The sequence below is a fragment of the Oncorhynchus nerka genome, linkage group LG8 (genome assembly GCF_034236695.1).
Source record: "Oncorhynchus nerka isolate Pitt River linkage group LG8, Oner_Uvic_2.0, whole genome shotgun sequence".
Taxonomy (NCBI): domain Eukaryota; kingdom Metazoa; phylum Chordata; class Actinopteri; order Salmoniformes; family Salmonidae; genus Oncorhynchus; species Oncorhynchus nerka.
In genome coordinates, this window is record NC_088403.1 from 69,553,293 (window position 1) to 69,564,222 (window position 10,930).

Genomic DNA, 10,930 nt, shown 5'->3' on the forward strand with positions numbered 1-10,930 from the left:
GACCGCACCACCCTCTGGAGTGCACTGCGGTTGAGGGCAGAGCAGTTGCCGTACCAGGCGGTGATACAGCCGTACCAGGCGGTGATACAGCCCGCCAGGATGCTCTCGATTGTGCTCAGTGCACGTGTCTGTGTACATTCTTGCTTCTCAAACTACGGTCAGATCGAAGGCCTTCAGACAGTTTTCCTGTTAGATATTATGCACTTTATTTATCCTCTATTTAAACCAGGCAAATCAGTTAAGAACAAATTCTCATTTCAATGACGGCCTTCCGGGGAAAAGTGGGTTAACTGCCTTGTTCAGGGGCAGAACGACAGATTTGTGCCTTGTCAGCTCGGGGATTCAATCTTTCACCCCCGGCTCTAACCACGAGGCTACCCTGGTAGCAGAATGTCATCGCCATTGAGCTAGTTGTCATAGTAGCAGTAAACAGCAGAAAATGATATGAGCGATGGAGAGAGATGGGAATGGGAGCGGTCTCACTCTATCCAATCAGGATCGAGTTACAACCCGCCCATTTCAGCTAAAACAACATCAGAGGGCTGATTGGGCAGGCTAACAGATCGATATCTGAGACACCCGAGACTGGGCAGGCTAACAGATCCGTATCTGAGACACCCTAGACTGGGCAGGCTAACAGATCCGTATCTGAGACACCCTAGACTGGGCAGGCTAACAGATCCGTATCTGAGACACCCTAGACTGGGCAGGCTAACAGATCGATATCTGAGACACCCTAGACTGGGCAGGCTAACAGATCCGTATCTGAGACACCCTAGACTGGGCAGGCTAACAGATCCGTATCTGAGACACCCTAGACTGGGCAGGCTAACAGATCCGTATCTGAGACACCCTAGACTGGGCAGGCTAACAGATCCGTATCTGAGACACCCTAGACTGGGCAGGCTAACAGATCCGTATCTGAGACACCCTAGACTGGGCAGGCTAACAGATCCGTATCTGAGACACCCTAGACTGGGCAGGCTAACAGATCGATATCTGAGACACCCTAGACTGGGCAGGCTAACAGATCCGTATCTGAGACACCCTAGACTGGGCAGGCTAACAGATCCGTATCTGAGACACCCTAGACTGGGCAGGCTAACAGATCCGTATCTGAGACACCCTAGACTGGGCAGGCTAACAGATCGATATCTGAGACACCCTAGACTGGGCAGGCTAACAGATCCGTATCTGAGACACCCTAGACTGGGCAGGCTAACAGATCCGTATCTGAGACACCCTAGACTGGGCAGGCTAACAGATCCGTATCTGAGACACCCTAGACTGGGCAGGCTAACAGATCCGTATCTGAGACACCCTAGACTGGGCAGGCTAACAGATCCGTATCTGAGACACCCTAGACTGGGCAGGCTAACAGATCCGTATCTGAGACACCCTAGACTGGGCAGGCTAACAGATCCGTATCTGAGACACCCTAGACTGGGCAGGCTAACAGATCCGTATCTGAGACACCCTAGACTGGGCAGGCTAACAGATCCGTATCTGAGACACCCTAGACTGGGCAGGCTAACAGATCCGTATCTGAGACACCCTAGACTGATCAGCTAACACAACATCAGTAACTCAATGCATCCTATTGAATATGTATTCACCTGTATTGTGGCCTAGGCTACATCTTAAAATGGACCCAGTTTATCAAGAGAGATTTACCATTCTAATACAACCGTTACCATTATATTACCAGAATGTTGCTTTTATGTTCAAATCAATGCATTCAAACACGGCTGTCTCTGGGACATGACGTCGTCAATAGTTACGGCCACCTTGACCTCCAGAAACCGGTAAAGGCCCTAACAAATCCATATCGGTGTGTTGTACCCTCAGCTGTGTGTGTGTGTGTCCTCCGTGTGTGTTGTACCCTCCTCCTCGCTCTGTGTGTGTGTGTGGTACGTACCCTCCTCCTCGCTCTGTGTGTGTGTGTGTGTGTGGTACGTACCCTCCTCGCTCTGTGTGTGTGTGTGGTACGTACCCTCCTCGCTCTGTGTGTGTGTGTGTGTGGTACGTACCCTCCTCCTCGCTCTGTGTGTGTGTGTGTGTGTGTGTGTGTGTGTGTGTACGTACCCTCCTCCTCGCTCTGTGTGTGTGTGTGTGTGTGTGTGGTACGTACCCTCCTCCTCGCTCTGTGTGTGTGTGTGTGTGTGTGTGGTACGTACCCTCCTCCTCGCTCTGTGTGTGTGTGTGTGTGTGTGTGGTACGTACCCTCCTCCTCGCTCTGTGTGTGTGTGTGTGTGTGTGTGTGTGTGGTACGTACCCTCCTCCTCGCTCTGTGTGTGTGTGTGTGTGTGTGTGTGTGGTACGTACCCTCCTCCTCGCTCTGTGTGTGTGTGTGTGTGTGTGTGTGTGTGTGTGTGTGTGTGTGTGGTACGTACCCTCCTCCTCGCTCTGTGTGTGTGGTACGTACCCTCCTCGCTCTGTGTGTGTGTGTGTGTGTGTGTGTGTGTGTGTGTGTGTGGTACGTACCCTCCTCCTCGCTCTGTGTGTGTGTGTGTGTGTGTGTGTGTGGTACGTACCCTCCTCCTCGCTCTGTGTGTGTGTGTGTGTGTGTGTGTGGTACATACCCTCCTCTCTACACTTCTCCCTCCACAGCAGGTTATCCTCAGCCAGTATCCTCCAATAGGAACAGGTCTGAGCAGCATGCATCAGATCTCTGGGCTCCAGGAACGTCAGGACATACAGGGCCAGCTACAGGAGACACAGTCATATCAACATCAGGACACACAGGGCCAGCTACAGGAGACACACAGGGCCAACTACAGGAGACACACAGGGCCAGCTACAGGAGACACACAGTCATATCAACATCAGGACACACAGGGCCAGCTACAGGAGACACACAGGGCCAACTACAGGAGACACACAGGGCCAGCTACAGGAGACACACAGTCATATCAACATCAGGACACACAGGGCCAGCTACAGGAGACACACAGGGCCAACTACAGGAGACACACAGGGCCAGCTACAGGAGACACACAGTCATATCAACATCAGGACATACAGGGCCAACTACAGGAGACACACAGTCATATCAACATCAGGACATACAGGGCCAACTACAGGAGACAGACAGTCATATCAACATCAGGACATACAGGGCCAACTACAGGAGACACACAGGGCCAACTACAGGAGACACACAGGGCCAACTACAGGAGACACACAGGGCCAACTACAGGAGACACACAGTTATATCAACATCAGGACACACAGGGCCAGCTACAGGAGACACACAGGGCCAACTACAGGAGACACACAGGGCCAGCTACAGGAGACACACAGTCATATCAACATCAGGACACACAGGGCCAGCTACAGGAGACACACAGGGCCAACTACAGGAGACACACAGGGCCAACTACAGGTGAGACACACAGGGCCAACTACAGGAGACACACAGGGCCAACTACAGGAGACAGACAGGGCCAACTACAGGAGACAGACAGGGCCAACTACAGGAGACAGACAGGGCCAACTACAGGAGACAGACAGGGCCAACTACAGGAGACAGACAGGGCCAACTACAGGAGACAGACAGGGCCAACTACAGGAGACAGACAGGGCCAACTACAGGAGACAGACAGGGCCAACTACAGGAGACACAGGGCCAACTACAGGACACACAGGGCCAACTACAGGAGACACACAGTTATATCAACATCAGGACACACAGGGCCAACTACAGGAGACACACAGGGCCAACTACAGGAGACACACAGTCATATCAACGTCAGGAGACACACAGGGCCAACTACAGGAGACACACAGGGCCAACTACAGGAGACAGACAGGGCCAACTACAGGAGACAGACAGGGCCAACTACAGGAGACACACAGGGCCAACTACAGGAGACACACAGTTATATCAACATCAGGACACACAGGGCCAACTACAGGAGACACACAGGGCCAACTACAGGAGACACACAGGGCCAACTACAGGAGACAGACAGGGCCAACTACAGGAGACACACAGGGCCAACTACAGGAGACACACAGGGCCAACTACAGGAGACACACAGGGCCAACTACAGGAGACACACAGTCATATCAACGTCAGGAGACACACAGGGCCAACTACAGGAGACACACAGGGCCAACTACAGGAGACAGACAGGGCCAACTACAGGAGACAGACAGGGCCAACTACAGGAGACAGACAGGGCCAACTACAGGAGACAGACAGGGCCAACTACAGGAGACAGACAGGGCCAACTACAGGAGACAGACAGGGCCAACTACAGGAGACAGACAGGGCCAACTACAGGAGACAGACAGGGCCAACTACAGGAGACACAGGGCCAACTACAGGACACACAGGGCCAACTACAGGAGACACACAGTTATATCAACATCAGGACACACAGGGCCAACTACAGGAGACACACAGGGCCAACTACAGGAGACACACAGTCATATCAACGTCAGGAGACACACAGGGCCAACTACAGGAGACAGACAGGGCCAACTACAGGAGACAGACAGGGCCAACTACAGGAGACAGACAGGGCCAACTACAGGAGACACACAGGGCCAACTACAGGAGACACACAGTCATATCAACATCAGGACACACAGGGCCAACTACAGGAGACACACAGGGCCAACTACAGGAGACACACAGGGCCAACTACAGGAGACACACAGTGCCAACTACAGGAGACACACAGTTATATCAACATCAGGACACACAGGGCCAACTACAGGAGACACACAGGGCCAACTACAGGAGACACACAGGGCCAACTACAGGAGACACACAGGGCCAACTACAGGAGACACACAGTCATATCAACGTCAGGAGACACACAGGGCCAACTACAGGAGACACACAGGGCCAACTACAGGAGACACACAGGGCCAACTACAGGAGACACACAGGGCCAACTACAGGAGACAGACAGGGCCAACTACAGGAGACAGACAGGGCCAACTACAGGAGACAGACAGGGCCAACTACAGGAGACAGACAGGGCCAACTACAGGAGACAGACAGGGCAAACTACAGGAGACACACAGGGCCAACTACAGGAGACACACAGGGCCAACTACAGGAGACAGACAGGGCCAAATACAGGAGACAGACAGGGCCAACTACAGGAGACAGACAGGGCCAACTACAGGAGACAGACAGAGCCAACTACAGGAGACAGACAGAGCCAACTACAGGAGACAGACAGGGCCAACTACAGGAGACAGACAGGGCCAACTACAGGAGACAGACAGGGCCAACTACAGGAGACAGACAGGGCCAACTACAGGAGACAGACAGGGCCAACTACAGGAGACAGACAGAGCCAACTACAGGAGACAGACAGGGCCAACTACAGGAGACAGACAGGGCCAACTACAGGAGACAGACAGGGCCAACTACAGGACACACAGGGCCAGCTACAGGAGACACACAGGGCCAACTACAGGAGACACACAGGGCCAGCTACAGGAGACACACAGTCATATCAACATCAGGACATACAGGGCCAACTACAGGAGACACACAGTCATATCAACATCAGGACACACAGGGCCAACTACAGGAGACACACAGTCATATCAACATCAGGACACACAGGGCCAACTACAGGAGACACACAGGGCCAACTACAGGAGACACACAGGGCCAACTACAGGAGACACACAGGGCCAACTACAGGAGACACACAGTTATATCAACATCAGGACACACAGGGCCAACTACAGGAGACACACAGGGCCAACTACAGGAGACACACAGGGCCAACTACAGGAGACACACAGTCATATCAACGTCAGGAGACACACAGGGCCAACTACAGGAGACAGACAGGGCCAACTACAGGAGACACACAGGGCCAACTACAGGAGACACACAGGGCCAACTACAGGAGACACACAGGGCCAACTACAGGAGACACACAGTTATATCAACATCAGGACACACAGGGCCAACTACAGGAGACACACAGGGCCAACTACAGGAGACAGACAGGGCCAACTACAGGAGACACACAGGGCCAACTACAGGAGACACACAGTTATATCAACATCAGGACACACAGGGCCAACTACAGGAGACACACAGGGCCAACTACAGGAGACACACAGGGCCAACTACAGGAGACACACAGGGCCAACTACAGGAGACACAGGGCCAACTACAGGAGACACACAGGGCCAACTACAGGAGACACACAGGGCCAACTACAGGAGACACACAGGGCCAACTACAGGAGACACACAGGGCCAACTACAGGAGACACAGGGCCAACTACAGGAGACACACAGGGCCAACTACAGGAGACACACAGTCATATCACTGACCTATCACCATTTAACAACAATCACATACACACTACTGTTCAAAGGTTTGGGGTCACTTAGAAATGTTTTTTAAAGAAAAGCACAAAAAAATGTGTCCATTAAAATAACATCAAATTGATCAGAAATACAGTGTAGACATTGTTAATGTGTGTGTGTGTGTGTGTGTGTGTGAGAGCGTGCGTGTGTGTGAGAGAGCGTGCGTCCGTGTGCCTCCGTCCTCTGTGTGTGTGTGTGTGTGTGTGTGTGTGTGTGTGTGTGTGTGTGTGTGAGAGAGCGTGCGTCCGTGTGCCTCCGTCCTCTGTGTGTGTGTGTGTGTGTGTGTGTGTGTGTGTGTGTTTGTGTGTGTGTGTGTCCGTTCACCTCTTTGGGCAGCAGGGAGATGAAGTCTCGTTGGAACTGAGGCTCAATAACCTGCATCATGTGCTTCACCTGATTGGACTCACAGGTGTCAATCAACTCATCCAGAGCCAATAGACGCTCAGGACCACTCCACGCCTAAAGGAAGGGGGTGGGAGGAAGGTAGAGGGAGCGAGGGAGAGGAAGCAGAGGGAGAGGAGAGAGGAAGAGAGGGGGAGCAGGGGAGATTAGAGTGAGAGAGCGGACGGAGAGGAGAGAAAGGGTAGAAAACAGAGGGAGAGAGGGAGGGGAAGAGAGGGTAGAAAACAGAGGGAGAGAGGGAGGGGAAGAGAGGGAGAGAGGGTAGAAAACAGAGGGAGAAAGGGAGGGGAAGAGAGGGAGAGAGGGTAGAAAACAGAGGGAGAAAGGGAGGGGAAGAGAGGACACAGAGAGGGGAGAGGGTAGAAAACAGAGGGAGAGAGGGAGGGAAGAGAGGGAGAGAGGGTAGAAAACAGAGGGAGAGAGAAGGGGAAGAGAGGGAGAGAGGGTAGAAAACAGAGGGAGAGAGGGAGGGAAGAGAGGACACAGAGAGGGAGAGAGGGTGGGGAAGAGAGAGAGAGGGTAGAAAACAGAGGGAGAGAGGGGAGGGAAGAGAGGACACAGAGAGAGAGGGGAGAGAGGGAGCAGAGAGAGAGGGTAGAAAACAGAGGGAGCAGAGAGAGAGGGAGCAGAGAGAGAGAGGGGGAGCAGAGAGAGGGGAGAGAGAGAGCAGAGAGAGAGGGAGCAGAGAGAGGGGAGAGAGAGCAGAGAGAGGGGGAGCAGAGAGAGAGGGAGCAGAGAGAGGGGAGAGAGAGCAGAGAGAGAGGGAGCAGAGAGAGGGGAGAGAGAGCAGAGAGAGAGGGAGCAGAGAGAGAGGGAGCAGAGAGAGGGGAGGGAGCAGAGAGAGGGAGAGAGAGCAGAGAGAGAGGGAGCAGAGAGAGGGGCGAGGGAGCAGAGAGAGAGGGAGCAGAGAGAGGGGAGGGAGCAGAGAGAGGGGAGAGAGAGCAGAGAGAGAGGGAGCAGAGAGAGGGGAGAGAGAGCAGAGAGAGAGGGAGCAGAGAGAGGGGAGAGATAGGGGAGAGATAGAGCAGAGAGAGAGAGGGGAGAGAGAGCAGAGAGAGGGGGAGCAGAGAGAGGGGAGAGAGAGCAGAGAGAGAAGCAGTCGAGAGAGAGAGAGAGGGGGAGCAGAGAGAGAAGGGAGCAGAGACCAATACATAAATATTTTATACAAAACCAGGAGGTTTACACACACAAACAAATAGTTATTAATATAATGAAAGATCGTCTTGATCACGTCTTCTATGGAGGAGACCTGCCAGCTGTCTGTACCAGGTAACACCTGGATCACGTCTCTATGGAGGAGACCTGCCGGCTGTCTGTACCAGGTAACACCTGGATCACGTCTCTATGGAGGAGACCTGCCGGCTGTCTGTACCAGGTAACACCTGGATCACGTCTTCTATGGAGGAGACCTGCCAGCTGTCTGTACCAGGTAACACCTGGATCACGTCTCTATGGAGGAGACCTGCCGGCTGTCTGTACCAGGTAACACCTGGATCACGTCTCTATGGAGGAGACCTGCCGGCTGTCTGTACCAGGTAACACCTGGATCAGGTCTCTATGGAGGAGACCTGCCAGCTGTCTGTACCAGGTAACACCTGGATCACGTCTCTATGGAGGAGACCTGCCGGCTGTCTGTACCAGGTAACACCTGGATCACGTCTCTATGGAGGAGACCTGCCGGCTGTCTGTACCAGGTAACACCTGGATCACGTCTCTATGGAGGAGACCTGCCAGCTGTCTGTACCAGGTAACACCTGGATCACGTCTCTATGGAGGAGACCTGCCAGCTGTCTGTACCAGGTAACACCTGGATCACGTCTCTATGGAGGAGACCTGCCAGCTGTCTGTACCAGGTAACACCTGGATCACGTCTCTATGGAGGAGACCTGCCAGCTGTCTGTACCAGGTAACACCTGGATCACGTCTCTATGGAGGAGACCTGCCAGCTGTCTGTACCAGGTAACACCTGGATCACGTCTCTATGGAGGAGACCTGCCAGCTGTCTGTACCAGGTAACACCTGGATCACGTCTCTATGGAGGAGACCTGCCAGCTGTCTGTACCAGGTAACACCTGGATCACGTCTCTATGGAGCAGACCTGCCTGCTGTCTGTACCAGGTAACATCACTCTATCCCATTATACTACTCAGAATGCCTCTCTCTGTGTGTAAAGCGCTCTCGGCTCCCAGGACTTCCTGGCTGTAGTTAGGGGCTGTTAGGGAGACACACCAAGCAGTCTGTTTACGAGAGAGAGGGGGGCTGGGAGAGAGAGGGGGGCTGGGAGAGAGAGAGGGGCTGGGAGAGAGAGAGGGGCTGGGAGAGAGAGAGGGGCTGGGAGAGAGAGGGGCTGGGAGAGAGAGAGGGGCTGGGAGAGAGAGAGGGGGCTGGGGAGAGAGAGGGGCTGGGGAGAGAGAGGGGCTGGGGAGAGAGGGGCTGGGAGAGAGAGGGGCTGGGAGAGAGAGGGGCTGGGAGAGAGAGGGGAGGGGCTGTGGGAGAGAGGGGAGGGGCTGTGTTTTAGGTGTCTCTCTCACCTGGAAGGTGTGCAGCCAGTCCTGCAGGCCGGAGGGGGGCGGACCTGAAGTCACACGTCTCCGCTGAGCTGAATGCCCATTGGCTGCTCGCAGGTCCCCAAAGGTAGTGGGCGTGGTCTGGAATGGAACAAAACTGGAGGGACTAGACAGACGGACAGACGGAGAGAGAGAAAAGGAGAAAGGAAAGAGAGAGGGAAAAGTATTAGTAATTAGCCAGAGTTAAGCTCAGTGTTACCCCACAGTAGAGATAGAGAGAGAGACGTTCTGCTCCCCACAGTAACTGATGTCTGGTCCATGGTCTGGACCCACAGTAACTGATGTCTGGTCCATGGTCTGGACCCACAGTAACTGATGTCTGGTCCATGGTCTGGACCCACAGTAACTGATGTCTGGTCCATGGTCTGGACCCACAGTAACTGATGTCTGGTCCATGGTCTGGACCCACAGTAACTGATGTCTGGTCCATGGTCTGGACCCACAGTAACTGATGTCTGGTCCATGGTCTGGACCCACAGTAACTGATGTCTGGTCCATGGTCTGGACCCACAGTAACGGATGTCTGGTCCATGGTCTGGACCCACAGTAACGGATGTCTGGTCCATGGTCTGGACCCACAGTAACGGATGTCTGGTCCATGGTCTGGACCCACAGTAACGGATGTCTGGTCCATGGTCTGGACCCACAGTAACTGATGTCTGGTCCATGGTCTGGACCCACAGTAACTGATGTCTGGTCCATGGTCTGGACCCACAGTAACTGATGTCTGGTCCATGGTCTGGACCCACAGTAACTGATGTCTGGTCCATGGTCTGGACCCACAGTAACTGATGTCTGGTCCATGGTCTGGACCCACAGTAACTGATGTCTGGTCCATTGTCTGGACCCACAGTAACTGATGTCTGGTCCATGGTCTGGACCCACAGTAACTGATGTCTGGTCCATGGTCTGGACCCACAGTAACTGATGTCTGGTCCATGGTCTGGACCCACAGTAACTGATGTCTGGTCCATGGTCTGGACCCACAGTAACTGATGTCTGGTCCATGGTCTGGACCCACAGTAACTGATGTCTGGTCCATGGTCTGGACCCACAGTAACTGATGTCTGGTCCATGGTCTGGACCCACAGTAACTGATGTCTGGTCCATGGTCTGGACCCACAGTAACTGATGTCTGGTCCATGGTCTGGACCCACAGTAACTGATGTCTGGTCCATGGTCTGGACCCACAGTAACTGATGTCTGGTCCATGGTCTGGACCCACAGTAACTGATGTCTGGTCCATGGTCTGGATCCACAGTAACGGATGTCTGGTCCATGGTCTGGACCCACAGTAACTGATGTCTGGTCCATGGTCTGGACCCACAGTAACTGATGTCTGGTCCATGGTCTGGACCCACAGTAACTGATGTCTGGTCCATGGTCTGGACCCACAGTAACTGATGTCTGGACCCACAGTAACTGATGTCTGGTCCATGGTCTGGACCCACAGTAACTGATGTCTGGTCCATGGTCTGGACCCACAGTAACTGATGTCTGGACCCACAGTAACTGATGTCTGGTCCATGGTCTGGACCCACAGTAACTGATGTCTGGACCCACAGTAACTGATGTCTGGTCCATGGTCTGGACCCACAGTAACT

General features: G+C 53.7%; 1 protein-coding gene across 1 annotated transcript in view; it reads right to left on the reverse strand.

The window, feature by feature from the left end:
* Window positions 1-10,930, reverse strand: part of LOC135572985 (F-box/WD repeat-containing protein 7-like) — a 60,180-nt gene that overhangs the window by 21,056 nt on the left and 28,194 nt on the right. The window contains exons 4-6 of the mRNA XM_065022024.1: window positions 9,291-9,432; window positions 6,682-6,816; window positions 2,583-2,706 (exon numbers count right to left, since the gene is read on the reverse strand). Of these exons, the coding sequence (XP_064878096.1) occupies window positions 2,583-2,706; window positions 6,682-6,816; window positions 9,291-9,432 (401 nt within the window). The remainder of the gene's footprint in view (window positions 1-2,582; window positions 2,707-6,681; window positions 6,817-9,290; window positions 9,433-10,930) is intronic.